The 17,801-nt window shown below is 39.9% G+C and overlaps 1 protein-coding gene across 9 annotated transcripts in view; it reads right to left on the reverse strand.

Annotated features, from left to right (window-relative positions):
• limch1b (LIM and calponin homology domains 1b) overlaps positions 1-17,801 on the reverse strand; it is a 92,448-nt gene that overhangs the window by 17,006 nt on the left and 57,641 nt on the right. For all 9 annotated transcript variants that reach the window (XM_066648681.1, XM_066648675.1, XM_066648680.1 and 6 more), the window contains exons 7-8: positions 16,619-16,817; positions 11,241-11,493 (exon numbers count right to left, since the gene is read on the reverse strand). In XM_066648681.1, the coding sequence (XP_066504778.1) occupies positions 11,241-11,493; positions 16,619-16,817 (452 nt within the window). The remainder of the gene's footprint in view (positions 1-11,240; positions 11,494-16,618; positions 16,818-17,801) is intronic.

The raw sequence follows: 17,801 nt of genomic DNA on the forward strand, positions 1-17,801 counted from the left end.
TATCCCACAAGTCCCAAAGTTTTGGAGGCGCTCTCAGCTCTTGCTTCCAACAAATCAGTTTAAGAACTGGCTAAATAATCCTCTAATGTTCTAACAGTGAGGAATATATAATATAATAATATCATAATATATCATTTAATTCCTGTTTATGAGCATTTTGTTTAACGTAAGTAAGAGCATGGTCATTTTCACAAAGTGTGCAAACATGGAGGCCACTTCCGCCTCATAGTATTACCCACCAATGGACACAAGAGGGCAACCTCAGCAAACTCTATTGCAAGGTTAAATAATCTGAACAGAGTAAGTTGCATCACACTCTACACTGCAGTGCTGCAGAACAACACATGGTAAAAGGCCTGCAAACATCCTGCTGAAATCCCTGCCTGTTATTAACCCAAAATTTGGACACTTCAAAGCAAGCGTCACCCAGCGTTCAGAACCACAGCGGCTTTCCCAAAGCATCTGTGGGCAACAGAGCTCTTTAAAGTGTGTGTGTGTGTGTGTGTGTGTGTGTGTGTGAGAGAGAGAGAGAGACATGCTAGGATGGTGTGTATGTGGGTGGGGGTGGTGTTGGTGTGACAGCAGGGCTTGTGGTCTCATCTTAAAGTCACCACAAGAAGCATACACTCAGAGCACAGTCCATTCAAAAAACCCCAAACCAGATACCTCACCCCATAAATGTAACTATGGCAGCAGGCTGCAGTAAATCTGTCAGGCAAAAGAAATAAATTCCACCAGCTTGGTTCTGATGTATCTGCCAAAGCAATGTAGAAGCTGCAGCTAATCTGTAAATCTGCCTAAGATGAGATGAGGAAGGGATATCTCAAGTAATACTTCAGCTGGCACTGCTACTGCCTGATGGTACAATGTGCAGTGTCTGTGCTACATAATATTTATAAAGCAGTGAACTGGTTAAGCCTAATATCATTTTTAACCACATATCCAGATAGCATTCATATCCATCATAATCATAGTCTAATACTGCAGTGCTATAATACAAAAAAATCTAATAATTTCATATTCATATTCATATATTCACACTGAAACTTTCACATTAATTTTTTTTTCATTTAACTAACTGAGAACGTGTGAAAAAGACACAGAAAGACAGAAAGAATTGTATTCATCCAATAAAAATAAAAGTTAGCATTTAACTTTAAGCCAGTTGGAGTCAAACATGCAGATGTTGGGTAACAGTCCATTCTAGTGAAAAAGGAGCCAAAAGCAGCATAAAGTGAAATAAAAGACATGGAAATAAAAAATTTAACCTCAACTATTGCAATCAAACCACACAGGAGGAAATCATAAACATCTCATTATACGTACTGGCCGTATACACATATTTTAAACTATAAAACTGTCATTTACCTCTACATTTTCAAAAAAAAAACCCTTCAACTAATATCCCATATAAAACATTTCTGACTTGGCAGGTTTGACACTGAACCATTTTAGAAACCAACAATTTAGAAAGATTGAAAATCTGTGGAAGTGTTTTCAACTGAAAGACAACAGAGGAAGTATTTATAACACTGATTTTCAGATGGCTGGGGAAGGTCAAGACTTTTGTTGTAAACGGTTTTCCTTCAAGATCAAAGATATAATCATGAGAAAATAAATAAATAAATAAATAAATAAATAAATAAAATCATGCAAACTGCTTCAGTCAGGTTCCTTGCCTTTCTTGGCTCAAGCTTCACCTTTTGCAACACATGCAACAAAAGCAGTATGATACGTCTCCTGTCGACTGCTCCTACATTCCACAGCTCACAAAGGAAAGTTTGTTCATAGCATAAAACATGCTCAGCAAGATCGTACAAACCTAATGCAAAATGAAAGAGAACCAGCCATTCAGAGAAAGAAAGCCATATGCACTTATGTAAGGCAATATTTTGAAGAGGAATAATGCAGAATGTAGATTTGCAGAGAACTCAGCGAAATGTCTCAATATCTCAAATACCAGGCTCCATCCAGTTTCATGGATGATGTATTTAACGTCTTTGTGATGATGCCTTGTCATTTGACTTTTTGATGCTACATTTGGATTACGTCTTGGGAAATTTCACAGGGGGTAGAGAAACTTACATAACACTAGGTAAGATTTGAGTTCCTAGGGCTCCCCCTAGTGTAGTTCATTATTTACAGCACTGTACTGAAATCAGTGGGGAGGGGGATTGACTAATGTTGTTTCCTACCCTCCTCCAAAAGTAACATTGGCAGAGGCTCTATTCTGCCCATTACAGCTCAGTGGAGCATTACAATGATTTTTAAACCGTAATTTTAAGATTAAAATATTACGTAGTGTTCCTTTAATGGAATCATGTACATTATCATAGCACTGGACTGTGGAGAATAAAACTGCATGATCTGAAATGATGGATCTCCATTCAGTACATTTGAGTAACTTCACAAATGTTCTTGCGAATGATAGCCATCAAAGCAATAAACTACATTATTAACTATTAAATAAAGTAGCATCATTTCAGAGACTCTTTAAAAACAATTAATAACAAAAAAAAAAACATGAAATATTTATGGCAATAACTGCAGTAGAGCAGCAGGCTCAGAGACAGAGGGCTCACGTTGGCGAAAGGTCATCGTCCAACCAGGAAGGCTGTCTCTGGAACTCCTTTGGTTCTGACCCCACCTTCTCTGCACGACCCGTCTGATTGGCTGACAAAGGCAAGGGGAGAAAATGCGTAGGGCTTGGGCTGCCAGGTTTGATTGATGTCCGACTGTGCTGCATCCGAATACTGCCCTGCGCCTCATCAGCTGTGTGGGAGGCTCCGCCCACTTTGTCAGTGGCTGGTGAAGGGAACTTCCTGCCTATGCCAGGGCTGCCATGGGGGCTGGGACTGAGGGGGCTGGTCACTATGATGCTGGTCGTCAAGGACATGCGGTGGAGTTCCCCAGAAAAGGAGTGGGCGGGGCTACTGCTGAGAGAATGATGAGATTATCACCATGGAAAAATAGTGAGCCACATCAGGTGGCTTGAGAGTCAAGAGGAGCTCAGCAGAGGAAAACAAACAAAGCTGGTCATGGTCATTATGACATTTGCAAAAAAAGAAAGTGCTCTGGTGAAGACTTTTTTTTTAACTTATTCTGTGAGTGGCATCACAAGTTCACACAAGTTCAGCCTCAGAAGGTGGATGTCCAAACATTAAGTCCTCACATTTTGTGACACTGGCTACACAAGTATATACCCATTTGAATGCAGGAAAGCATGGACCATGTTTTTGACCAAAAGTAGTGTACACTGCCAGAAAATAAGGTACTCTAAAGGTACACTATTGTTCATTGAAGGTACAAACAATGTAAATGTATCTTTAAAGGTAGAACAATGGTTTTAAAAGCCAGTAAAATATAAAACGTATAAATTCTTGAGATGAAATGGGGTGTGTGAAACCAACTTAATCAAAAGTGACAGCAAACGGTTGGCTACCAACACAGTGACAGAGTACATCAGTGTAAATATAAAGCAACACTGTCTTGTAAACAGAATACCTGTGCAAAGAGATGTAGATGACCTTACCTTACTTCTTATGTTCTTCTACAGTAAGGGGACACCAAGTTTGTTAATGTGTATAATACAAATGCACATGTTCTTATTCTGGGGAAAAGAGCATCTCACACAATTGTGTCAGTATTTATTAGAGTCAAACCTTGGGAAATGACAAAATTCTCACTCTCTCTCCCCTTGCTGTCGTGACACAACTCATGACCAATCAAATGTTTAAGTGTCTAATAAAACCCTACATTCACAGAACCATCAGAAGTGGATCTCATGGGACAACAATAAAGGGTATGGGCCTTTTCAAGCTCAATGGAAGAGGACAAAAAGCGGCCGCAGTGAGACTGCACCAGATAGCCCCTCCTTTAAACTCCACTGCCAAGAGAGAAACACAAGCAAGACAAGTCTCCTAACTCATGTTAAAACAGTGTCTGGCTGACACGGCCTTCTTCTGTCTGGAAGGGATGGACGCTGGGCTGCTGTTGTCACTGTGGGTTCTGGACATGCGAGAGATGGACACTCCTGAATGGAGTCTTTCATGTCTGCCCAAAAGAAGCCTCTTCTTCTCTGGACCTGGCACACAAAAGTCCCTCAGTGGCTGTCGACTGGCACCCAAATCTACACACCCACCCAAAGGCCCCAGTGCCATATGCCCGACAAGACTGGCACAGGCCAACAGTACCAGCCCTATGCCAGTTTCCACACCCACGAACACACAGACAGGCCAGACAGAGCAGAGGCTAATCACATTGACATAAAAGAACTGGCCAGCAGTTGGGAGATCTGGGATCTGATCTGTGTAAAACAATGACCCACGTACAGCACACTTAGACAACTGTGGGAACAAAGCTGACACAGCCATATTCTCTTCAAACGTAAGACCACATGAATGGCTTATTTAACTCAAAGGCCAATTTGCTCTATTTTTAATCTCATTTAAACATGAGGCAATGTCTGCAGTGAAGCAGTGGCCTTGGGTCTCTTTATTGAGGCTTCTGAGAGTTTATATCCCCTCTGTTATATTTTAAAAAATCACAACACACATTGCCCTTGGTTTAATCAGCAATAAAACAAATTCACTTAAGTGAAAACTTAAGACAATGGTAAAATACTTTGTCTGATATTCTGAAGCAAATTCATTTGTGATCGTTAATAATTTTTAAAAAGAATAATATTCATTTATATGATGTTCTCTGCTAGCACACCTATGGAGTTTCTAATATTAATCTAACATTAATCTGGTGCACATAATCATTCATTCATTCATTGTCTGTAACCGCTTATCCAGTTCAGGGTCGCGGTGGGTCCAGAGCCTACCTGGAATCATTGGGCACAAGCGGGAATACACCCTGGAGGGGGCGCCAGTCCTTAACAGGGCAACACACACTGGGGCACATATTCTTATTGTTTATTATTTTTCTTAGTGTACATTTGATGCTTGTGAAAATATTTTTTACTGAACCCTAACATTTTACTATGTATGTTTCCTTTTTATAAATTCGAACACCGAAAATAAATAAAAATCTCCCTCATTCAAAGTCATAACATGGTTTGTTGGTTCCTGTGTCACTTCCAATTTGAATAGTAATTCATCTCATGTGTAAAGCCTTCAGTTCCGCTTCTGAAGTCCTTGTAGGTGTACTGCCTGATCACCATCATTTTCCCAATAACATTGGTCACCTGGTTGTAACTAAACACAGATTCAAGCTCAAGGCTTTTGGTAAATGCTCATTAGTGAAAGCAAAATAGCTCAAAACAGGCTTGTCTGACTGAGCTGCTGGGAATCTGCTCTCCTATGGTATGTACTCCTAAACCACACTAACACATTTGATCCAGCCAGACACCATCTTTAAGAGGGTTTCACCGCTGGAGGCAGAATTGAAAAGTAAACTAATCTCTCAGGAGCTTAAGTAGTATGGTTTAACACGGTAAATCATCTGAGACATTGGTGAAATTTCACCAGACTCTATGAACCAGACCTAATTACGTAACACAAGATTTTAAAATCCTATGTTATATAATGCCAGGCTATTTTCTGAGTGATCGTGTTCCAGTGTAATGGAACATTCAGCCACACGATTTCCTTTAACAGTGTCCCTGAATGGGCAAAGTCAGCTCGGCCCAGCTCAGCTATGCTGAGGGTCAAACACAGGAAACCTGCTCATTTCCCCTCTTCCTCTGGGTGGGACATGTTTTGTGTGCATGCCCATATGTGTGTGTGTATGTGTATGTGTGTGTATACATTATACGTCCAAGGTTTTGTAGACACTCCTTATTAACTAGTGAATTCATGTGTACCCATCTTGATAACAGACATTCAGTTGTGCACGTACAGTTTGTAATTTAGGGTCCATAATCTATTATACAACACCATTCCCTGACGTAACTAATGTTCTCATGTATGAACACTGTCACATCCTCGCAGAAATGTCTCAATATGGAGTGTAAGAAGAGTTATTTGCCCAAGAACACAAAGTAGCCACATTAGCTTTGCTTATTCCAAAACAATCTGTGCATGTTGTCAGGAGCGTTAGGGATGTGGATAAGACTATACAGTAGAACCACAAAGCTTGGAAGGGGCTTCCACACAAATATCTACACAAACATTCTATAGGTTTCTATAACTGAAATAATGCTGAACTTCTCCTATGTTTAGAGTGATTGATTGCTGTGAAAAACCATATATTTGGCACAAACTCTGTCATTCTCTCCCTTTGAGCCAAAGCACTACAGTGCATTTCTCCTAGTACTCCCTTAACTCTTCACACTGTATTTGTCATCAGTTGATATTCCCCATGCTCCATTTTATGTTTATTCGATCAACTCCCTTTTTTTCAAAACCCACTGTGGACCACCCAGCACAAGCTGGCTTCATCTGGGCTTCTGCATCCAGGAAGTCCCTCTGGAAAGGTTCCTCCACATCCTTATAAATCAGCCACATACAACCTCACTGAGAAGACAACAAATGTTCAGCCTGGGGTTCTACCGCATGTCAAAGACTGAGGACTGGGCCAGAACATGAACTTGGGACAAACTACATCTAATCTCCCTGGAACACAAAGCTCCAAACACAAGAACAAACTGACAGAAGATGAAGGGGCTCCTGCTTTTCAAGGTATTGTAGTGTCCTCCTCAAAGGCCCAGAACAGGAAGAATACTTAAAGTCTTAGCAGGAGGCAAATTCAACAATCAGCATCACAGAGGAATAGCAAACTCTGTGAAAAGCATTCACGCTCTTTAAAAACATATTTGCAAAATCACAAGTCAATTGTTTAGAAGATTTAAACTGACAGCCTACAAGAAGGTCATGAGCATGACCGGAACATCAAGGTTATATACTACTGTACAGTACTGTGAGGAATCATTCATTCATTCATTCATTATCTGTAACCGCTTATCCAGTTCAGGGTCGCAGTGGGTCCAGAGCCTACCTGGAATCATTGGGCGCAAGGCGGGAATACACCCTGGAGGGGGCGCCAGTCCTTCACAGGGCAACACAGACACACACACACATTCACTCACACACTCACACCTACAGACACTTTTGAGTTGCCAATCCACCTACCAGTGTGTGTTTTTGGACTGTGGGAGGAAACCCGAGCACCAGGAGGAAACCCACGCGGACACAGGGAGAATGTGAGGAATCAATGTTTTCATTAATAAAAACTGTATGGAGTTTTGGGTAAATGGATATAATGATGTATAAATGTATGCCCATCCTAAGCAAGGGTCAAATAAATAACAGAAACCTTTTAAAATAAGGTAATTTTAAATATAGCTGGGAAACTGTAGTACTTAAAAATTAAATCCTATTGGTTGAATCCTGAGGACATTTTCCATTGTTAGCTTTCTTAGGTATTTGCAGTATGAAAGCATATCAGTTGCAAAATGAAAATGGCCCACCTTGATGAGTTAGTTGCCTGACATGAAAATGAATCCAGAATACATAATTAACATAACTTTAAAGCAGAATAAAAAGAGCACTGGCATGGATATTAATATGCAAATAAAGGAGGTGCTAAAAATGGATTTTCTCAATTATGATTTCCATTTTGAGAATAAAAGTAAAATTTAAGGACTTTTTAAGACATTTTTATTTAAATTTGAACATACATTGCCATGTTATGTATCGTATTTCTGTTTTCATTTGGACACTGCTATGCCTAAAGTGTGCATATGAGTGGGGACTTGGAATTCATATCTGTTTGCACACTCCATTTTCATTTGGAGAATAATATAATTTCATATTCACAATCAAGTTATTGCAAGGATCTGCAGTACTTTTTATATTTAAAATATTCAAAAATTTTATTCCTTTCCACTGTAAGATTCATTCATTCATTCATTATCTGTAACTGCTTATCCAAGTCAGGGTCACGGTGGGTCCAGAGCCTACCTGGAATCATTGGGCGCAAGGCGGGAATACATCCTGGAGGGGGCACCAGTCCTTCACAGGGCAACACACACATTCACTCACACCTACGGACACTTTGGAGTCGCCAATCCACCTACCAACATGTGTTTTTGGACTGTGGGAGGAAACCGGAGCACCCGGAGGAAACCCACGTGGACACGGGGAGAACACACCAACTCCTCACAGACAGTCACCCAGAGCGGGAATCGAACCCACAACCTCCAGGTTCCTGGAGCTGTGTGACTGCGACACTACCTGCTGCGCCACGGTGCCGTCCCACTCTAAGATTGTAAACTGTAATTTGTAGTTATAACAATTTGTAAATTATAACTGAATATAAAACTTGTGGATGGGAAATTGGTGCACCTTCGATCACTGATGGTGGTTTCAGGATGGGGCTTCTTAGCATCGGTCAGCGGTGTGGGTGAGGTAGACTTTGGGGCAGTGCTGCATTTGAGTATTTCTTCTTCAAACTCCATACTTCTGGGACTCTCACATAAGGAGGTTGTCACAGTGTTCAGGTTCTGATTGGGTGTGTATGACGCCATACATCTCCATCCTTCCTCTTCCTTGCTTTCATCTTCCATCCCAGTATACACTTGATGCTGGGTTTCTGGGCAGGGAGGGGAAAGGTGTTCTTGGGGATGGGGGTCTCTATCTTGTAGGGTTATGGGAAAAGGGTCTGTAGTGTCATCAATGGGAGAGTCAGTTTCTGAGTGGGAGAATGAGTGGTGGTTTTCAGAGTGGGAGTCTTTAGAGGCTGAATCTATACACTGAGGCTCTATGCTGGTTATGGCAGGGAACAGTTCTAGAGCAAGACACAGACTTTCACTACACCACAAGGGCATTGGAGAAGCCACAATACAACCATAAACGAGTCCAGGAAAGGCAATAAAACGTCATAAAACAAAATAAGTAACAAAGGGAAAGAAAAGGAGTGAGAAGGAGGAAAGCAAAAAAGACAAAAAGAATAGATAAATCAAATAAGTATGTAATTTTTTTTGCACAAGTTACTGAACACATTTGATCTACTTCTTTTCTTACTGAGAAAAGTTACTGTGAGCCAGTAACCTAATTATACATTAAAATACCAACTAAAGAATTTAAAGTACAACCACAATGCTCTTAAAAAGACCTCCAGAAAAACAAGGACACACTCATATGAAGCTAAACAGTAAACAGTAAATTGGGGATGTAACATCTTCTATAATATGTGTTCATACACTCTGTTTCAAGACCAGTTGGGGAGATTGGAGCTGACTGGCTTCCAAGCCATCAGTCAATTAACATTCACATCTGGTGTTCATCAACCACTCCCCTCATACCACTACTGTATTAAATCAACAAACCTCCTGAAAAAGGAAGAGAAAATACCCCCACACTTTTCCTTTCTTAAGTCCCCACCATGGTGCCAAACACTTAACATATTCCTGAGCTACTTTTCTCATCTAGTCCGGCTGTGAGGGAAAATTGGCTGCTTCCTGGTGTTGTCAGGACCTCTATGTTGAGTTTGGCATTGGTTAAGGCTGTTTGGAGAGTGGGAGGGGAGACAAGCCATCCCAAAACACTTATCCCAAATGCTCTTGCAGCTGACATGTGCCCTTAGTCTGTATTTCATCTGGATGATTTTGCCAGAAGTTAAGAATTGCAAGAATATGGCTGGAAAATAAACAACTAGGGGTTTAGTTTCTCAAGTAATACATGTTAACAGTCTGCTAATGACTAGCAGCAGTGGCTTACTCCCCTAACACCTATTAAATAAACTTTTTTAAACTATTTGGGTATGTGTTCAGTCCCTGAGTTCCCAGTTTTAAGGTGGCAGTATATTTCACAAAATGAATAAGCTAATAAGTTAAATTGAATTACCATCACAAATGCTGTCATAGGTGTCAATGGTTATGATAATTGTGCAGAAGAAAATCAGGTGACAGTGACAAATCATAATGAGGGAATAGTGGTAGAATACACAATTTGGTGATCAGAAATTCTGTTCAGCAAGTAGTGTCCTCTGCATCACACTATCTTTTCCTTTTGGCCAAAGAAACCAGTCTGCTATTTTTTCTGTCTGATGTATACTTCCAGCTTTATCAATCTAAAAAGGCATCATGGAACAGCAATATGTGACTTTCCTGAGTTTAAAAGTGCTTTGCATATAAACTGGTGTAATGTTCTACATATTAGATATAGAAAAAAGTTTGTAAGGTAATTCTTGAATAGTGTTAAAAATGACTTTCATTTTATTAAAGAAAAATAGCCTAAAAATGAAGTATTAATAGATTACATTCATAATATAAATAACATAGAAATCACCAAATTTAAATCATCTAAAACTAAACTCACACACACTTCTGGCTACAATGTTATACCCAAAAACAGAACAAATCAATGCACATGTTTTTGCAGCGCTTTTTCTATGATGGACCTCATAACGAATGCAGTGATGAATATATTTTTCTCACTTGCCATTTTTTAAGTCTTTATTTGTTTATTTATTTATTCATTTTAGATTATATTTAGTTAAATAAAATGAAAATGACATTTTTTAACTACACAAGAGTTACAAAAAATCACCAAAGTGCTGGAGAATGTATGAATTAGTGCTGGGCGATATGAGCGCAAATCAATGTCACGATTAATTGTACATTTTACCACGATTACAATTAATGAACGATTATTTATTTATTTATTTATTTTGACCCTCATATTTCACTGACGAGGCTTGTACTATAAAAATGCTCCAGTATTAAAGCTGGGATATTTTTTCTAATGTTGCTAGGAGCTTGTTCCTCTGAGTTTAGGTTGCTTCCATGTGGCAGATAGGGGCAGAATCACGTGACTACAGCTTGGTAGCTTGGTTTTAAAGGGACAGTACAAGAACACACTGTGGGGACATAACAGAATAAAAATAATCGATATAATCGACATAGACAAGATTATGTCGATTAGAAATGCTGTATGTTGATTTCAATAAACTTTCGATTAATTCCCTAGCCCTAGTTTGAATATACAATTACAATTTTACATTAAATAAAAAATGCTGTGAAACTTATTTGTACACTTTATACATTTATTACAATTAGAAAATATATTTTAAAATGAGATCAGAAGCCAACTTAAAAGTTTTGTTCATAAGTAAAAGTGTTTCATTATTATGTAAATTTGATTAAAATGGAAGGTTGTGTGTAAACAACTGTCATGGCCTTTTCTTCAAATTTAGGAGATTGTAAGAGTAATGAAACCAGGGCTTGAAAGAAACTCCAAGCATGTCTCTCTTGTACAGGACAGCAGAGAAATAAATATGATGAGGATTCTCACCTGAAAGGTCTTTCTCCTCCTACAGGTGAAGTGGCATTGCTGCAACTCCTGCGGTTCTCATCACGCTCAGTTCTCTGGCGGCGCAGTTGTGGGGGGACATAGCATGTCTGGTTACTCTTGTTGGGCAGATACTGGTTGAAGGGGACAGCGGTCCTAGGCTCACTGCAGGAGGTCCGGCGTGCCAGCATGTCGTCCCTCCGCATGTCTGGCAGCTTTCTGTGAGGGAAGTCACACTCCGAGTCACTGCCACGACCTGAAGGACAAGAACCAGCATTTCACCTTAGATATTAACAACGTTAATAATGAATAAGAAAACAGGTCTGTGGGAATTTGCCCAGTTTTGTAGAGTTTGTCCCCCTTTGCACTAACATCCTCGTTTCTTCTGGGGGGCTTTACACTGAATACTGAAACTTTTCTGTACAGACCTTATGGCATTCAGTTACAAGAGCAAAGGGAGGCAGTTCTTGATACTGGATGATTAGTTCTAGACCATAAATACCATTCTAGGCTTGATATCATTGGGTATTAGATCTCTCTGAACAAGCTGGGAAGGTGAAAGTTAACTCATGGTTCTACTAAGATATTTAAAAATGCTGCTAATACAACATTAAAATACTTAAAGGAGAACACTAACCAACAACTTACAATTCAACCCTTAAAGCTACACCTGGTGAAAACATGGCTACAACACAGCTGTGACAATGCTGAAAGTTCCATATAATGAAGCACCTTGGTCAACAGCCTCCTTTCTGAAGGTCTGCTCCTTCATTCTGCATCTCAACACATTCTTTAGCAAGATGCTCCCCACATGTGGCTTCTGCACTAAACGTTCTGTCTACCCATCTCTGTGGCTGAGGGGAAACATATAGTTTAGCCTTTTGCTACATTCCACATGATTCAACCTCCTCACTTTTATGATTAATGATGCCTGACCTTAAAAAAAAAAAAAAAAAAAAGATCTAAGGCAGTCAGCAAACAATTTTCAAGTGAAGCAGACATTTTGAACCCTTAGTCTGGGGTCATACGTGCCAGTGAGATTATACTATATCGGTTTGTTACATTTCACATAGTAGCACGCTCTGTTAAGGATGGAGTAAAGAAGAGAAGAGAAGAGAAGAGAAGAGAAGAGAAGAGAAGAGAAGAGATAAGAAGAGAAGAGTGGATCCTCTGGAGCTGTAGGGATCTGACCTCCTCATTCCCTCATAACACATGAAAAAAATCCAACAGCTTGTATCCAGTTTCTCTTGTTTGACGAGATGTAATTGGCTCCAGTTCATAATTACTGTTTGGGTAAGAGTCCCATAGCAGAGACGGTCTGTAGAAACAGGAGTTCTGGGGTCAGCGAGGGCCAGCTCTGTTTTGAGTAAATAATTCATCAGGGGGCCTTTATCACATAGCACCAAATCAGATTCAAACATCAGATGCAGATCTGGGTAAATTGTATTAATGATTGTAGATAACAGGTTTTTGCATAGCATAACATAGGCTTAAATATTGAAAACCATTATTTCAACTGTAACTGTAACTGCTGGGAGTTTTACTCTTCCACGTAATCACTGACCACCTGTCCTGATTTCTCTTACATCTTCATAACCTTTATGTTACCTTTACATTACCTATAACTCATCATCTCTTATGAGTTCTTTGTGCTGCTGTTTTGTTATTTGTTGTGCTCTCTGGTGTGGACCTCCGGTGTGTTCCTTTCACAAGTCTTCCTAATTTGCCAGTCTCTATTTGGCTTGCTGTTAGGAGGTTGGACTCGGATCCTGGATCTCTGTAAAGCTGTTTGACAGTGACACTACCTGTTGCATCACTGAGTCATCCTATGCACAAATTAAAGTAAGTATATTATTCATTCATTCATTGTCTGTAACCGCCAGTCCTTCATAGGGTGACACACACACTCACACCTACGGACACTTTTGAGTCACCAATCCACCTGCCAATGTGTGTTTCTGGACCGGGGGAGGAAACCGTAGCCCCCGGAGGAAACCCACGCTGACACTGGGAGAACATACGGGGAGAAACTCCACCCAGAGTGGGACTTGAACCCACAACCTCCAGGTCCCTGTAGCTGTGTGACTGCAACACGACCTTCTATGCCACCGTGCCGCCCAAATATAATATTAAAGCAAGTATAAAAAAAATAGGCATACCACTACCACTCACACTGACATTGATTTGCAGTGATTTTCACAGAGGTTTACACAGACTGGTAGGGAAACAGGCCTAATGTACAGTTAACCATTATCACATAGGTATTGAATGGTCCTTCATTATTCCAGAGAACGCAGGTCCAATTGTCCACAGCAAGGGGTTTCAGACTCTCTAAGCCATGGCTTGGCATTGGACATGGTGATCTTGAAATCAGATGCACTTGGTCACAATTAATTTCATGCATTTCTAAATTTAACACACGCTGTATGTGCACTAGTGAATGTCTACAATGGAAGAACTTTATTTTAATGAATTCACTAATAACTAAGAGTCTTTATGAATTGTAAAAATCAACACAATGTACTGAATTGCTTTGTTTAACTGACTACGGTGGTAGATTTATGAATTTTATTTTAAAAATCTTTTTTTTTTTTCCTCAAACATTCCATTCATGTTGCTATGTGCATTCTGTTGTCTCTGGAGATTCTAACTACCAACCATGGCAAGTTCAACAGCAATCAACAGTTTACTAAGCAAACTTATGAGAAGACTGGCTTTATAAAACTCTCCAATTCTCACAAAGTTATAATTATGTCTCACTTTCTGCTCTCAGACATGCACATAAATATCTCTAGCAGCTGTTTATGAGTCTGCTTCACTTACATTAAATATTTATAAAGCCAACATATGTTAAACGGAATCGCTACACTAGTTTGCTCTGGCAGACGATTCCGGCAATGTTTACTGTTCAAATGAAACAGAATTGCAGACACTCCCATTTGGGACGACTACAAAGAGAGTGGAAATTATGTACAAAGAGAATACAAATCATTCATTAGCAAATGAGAGACACGTGCAGCTGTGCAATATTTCTGTGCAAGAAAGGTTTTGATGTGTTTGAACTTCAGACGACAGCAAAAACACAAAAATACTCTGCAATAAACTCTTGTACAGCATGAAAGGATACATATAAACACACCATAACACAGACATTAACTCAAGTCAAAACACAGTAAAATGAAGCCCAAACCATGTCGCTAAGACACACTGTCCTTGACTATTACAGAACTGAATATGTATGAGCTTGTGTCATTTCTATAAAAAAAAATCAGGACCATTATAGAATATACAGAAGTTAAACAAATTGTGTTTATTTTACATTTAACAGAATACAGCCGCGATATTTTGTCATGGTCTTAGCTGTCAACAGTTGTAGTAGCTGCTGTGGCCTTAAGGATAGAGATGGAGCATTGAGACCAGAACGTCACTGATTCTATCCCCAGAAAAAAAATAACTGGCAGAAAAATTGGGGTGGTGTTTCTCCTCCCTCAATATCCACAGCTGAAGTTCCCTTAAGCAAGAAATCTAACTCCAAACTGTTCCCGTTTCTTGTGTAAAAGCTTCATAGAAAAGTAGAAGCTATTCTGCCAACAAAGAGGAGAACTAAAATCTTTAAGAAAAAAGTCTGGATGAACAGTTGCCAACAAAGATTTGGCCATATGCTGTACACAAACGTCCATGAGTTTCTTTCCCTTTATTCCCTTCCAAACATTTCTATGTCTTGTTACTACATCTGAGGCAATGGTAAATATGTGTCAATTTGATTTGTCATCGATTAGACACACATGGTGTATTTGATGGAATGCAGTGTATAGCAACACATTGTGGAGCAGTTTTCAAACATGAGAGAGTATGCATGTGAGTGAGTGAGTGAGTGAGTGAGTGAGTGAGTGAGTGAGTGGGTGAGTGAGTGAGTGAGTGAGTGAGTGAGTGAGTGATTGAGTGGGTGAGTGATTGAGTGATTGAGTGGGTGAGTGAGTTAGAAGCCAGTTCCATGGGGTGCTTTGCGTCTAATAAAATGAGATAAGGTCTATTCCAGACAGGATCATATTGAGTGGTGAATTTGTAAATACTCTGTCATTTTCTTAAAGTGGATAAATTTAACTGAATCGCTTTTTGTGGTTACATCTGTCTGTGTCCTGCAGACTTTAACTGACCCTGGAAGCCCAAGCATTCAGAGGAAAGTGATTTTGGCTCTGCATCCCTCTGTGGAAAACCAAAAGCAAAGTCTAAGGCATATGACTGTGAGGGGTATTAGAGTGACATCAGTTCAGTCAGCACACAGGACACTTTTACTACATGAGAATATTGTGTGTGAGTTTATGTGTGTGTGTGTGTGTGTGTGTGTGTGTGTGTGTATGTGGGGGGTATGAATTAAAATTTTGTAGCTGAGCTTTATTGGCTTTAAATGTTCTGACTCAGCAATTAAATTCCCAGCTTCACTCAGTTCCTGGGCACAATAAATGCACATTACCGAGGGTCTTTAAAACCATTAATAGGGTGAGCGTGTAAAACTGTGTACTTGTTTGGACTCTGCTGATTAAGAGCCTCTATCACTCGCACACTGAGTTACCCTTTATTAATTTACAAATATTAATAGGGCAATCAACCCACACAGACCTCCCTTATAATTCTTATCCACTCTCTCTCCTCGTTCATGCTGTCTCTCACACTGATTTTTATTCTTATGAAATAAGAAGCCTGTAACCCATGGCAACCAGCTTCAAATCAACACAAACATTTGGTCTAGAGCTCAGTGAAGAAACCACAGCACAGAAAACCAGACACCAGTGTGTGTCCATGCCTGGCCCTGCTGTAAAATATCACATGTGCAAAATATACATGAATCTATGCTGTTGATTTATACCAGAGCAGCATCAGGTTAACCCTTACGTCATTTGCTAGGGCTTTGTGTCTACATGTTAATAATAAGTACAAATCAAATTACACAATCCTAACAAGCTGAGAGGGTTTAGGAAAACACATACTTCACCTCCAGATCATGTGAAGCACCACTGCATCTTCTCAAATATCCCCTATTAGTTCATCAGCATCAACACTGGTATTAAAAACCTGATCATCACTAATTTATCTATAATCGATCTTGTTTGTAACAGTGCTATAAAGGTAACAGACCCATAAAGATGAGTGGCATTCCGTAGTCAAAGTGATGGCCATATATAGAACTACGAGGTTTTTTCTTAATATGGAAAATGAATGGCATTTTGATCGTAGACCATCACGGATGACCAGGTTCCTTCAGTTTGCCCTTTAGCCATGCCATATGCCAACTGGCCCAATAAATAAGCTGTAGCATGTCATCTAGGCAAGGCAGTATATGTGTGTGTGTGTGTGTGTGTGTGTGTTTTGCTGCTACTCACCATCGCTGGAGGCTCGTGCAAGCAGGCCGTCGGGTGAGGGGGTGTGGCGAGATCGAGAGCCGATGGAGTCCAGACTGTCGAAGGAATCGTCTCTCGCGTGCCTCGGCGGCGACAAAGACTCACTTCGTTCAGACTCCCAGCAGTCAATATATCCACTATCCCTGATACTGTGTTTAGGACTGTCCCAATCCTCCGCCTCCTGCAATACAAACACACACAATACATTCAGTTCACCATATATATATACATATAAATCATAATGTTATATAAAATCTGTATTTCCTAGCTTGGTTCAAAGAACTATAAGCTACAAGAAAATAATGAACTGTAAAATACAACATGCTGTAGTTATTGCCAGTGAGGATTATGACTAATCCTGAGAAGCTAATGACTACGTTTTAGACCTCAGAAGACCCCTGTAAGAAAATGTCAGGTCAAAACAGATACTTGATTTTGTATTAAATTTGAATCTTATGACTGTCAAATCTGGGCAAGCGCGATGCCTGTTATGATGATCCTGGGAGCCTATCAAGTGGTTTTAAAATCTCTCCACCCCTTTTCCATTTAATTTCCCTCTTTCCTATTTTCTTCTCAAATCTTTACAGCTTACTGCTTGTGAGTCTCTGGTTATCTTCACCCTCATGTTACATCATATCTTAGATAGTCTGAAATACAATAAATATATTGTTTCATTATATCATTTTATTTAAGGAGTAACACAGATGTTTATTTCAGTGAGATCTTACAGTAATGCCTAATAGACGATACAAAGGAGGATATGAAAACACTTTTGGCTGACCCTCCTGCTGGAGGTCTGTCTGCACAATGCCTTTCTTTAACTGGCCTCACTGCAAGGAACATTCCTCTCTCCTTTCTAGCCACAAGCTTTGCCTTTCTCACACACACACGACCAGGACCTGCTCCACACTACCCATTCAATTGTGTGAATAATCTAATAAGTGAAAAAGTAAACAAATCATTTTGCTGGTGTTTTGATCAGACATTGTCTAGCTCAGAGATCTGATTGGTCCAATCATGGAGCAAGATGAGTCAGCCGTATTTTTGCCTCCTGAACAGGCTTCTGCTGTGTCACCAAAACAAGACAGCCTTTCATTAGCCCTGCAGCAGAGGGGCAATCGACACAGGCTCAGAGAATGGAGAGACTGTTTGGAATGATGCACAT

This window comes from Hoplias malabaricus, chromosome 17 (assembly GCF_029633855.1).
Source record: "Hoplias malabaricus isolate fHopMal1 chromosome 17, fHopMal1.hap1, whole genome shotgun sequence".
In the NCBI taxonomy this organism is placed as follows: domain Eukaryota; kingdom Metazoa; phylum Chordata; class Actinopteri; order Characiformes; family Erythrinidae; genus Hoplias; species Hoplias malabaricus.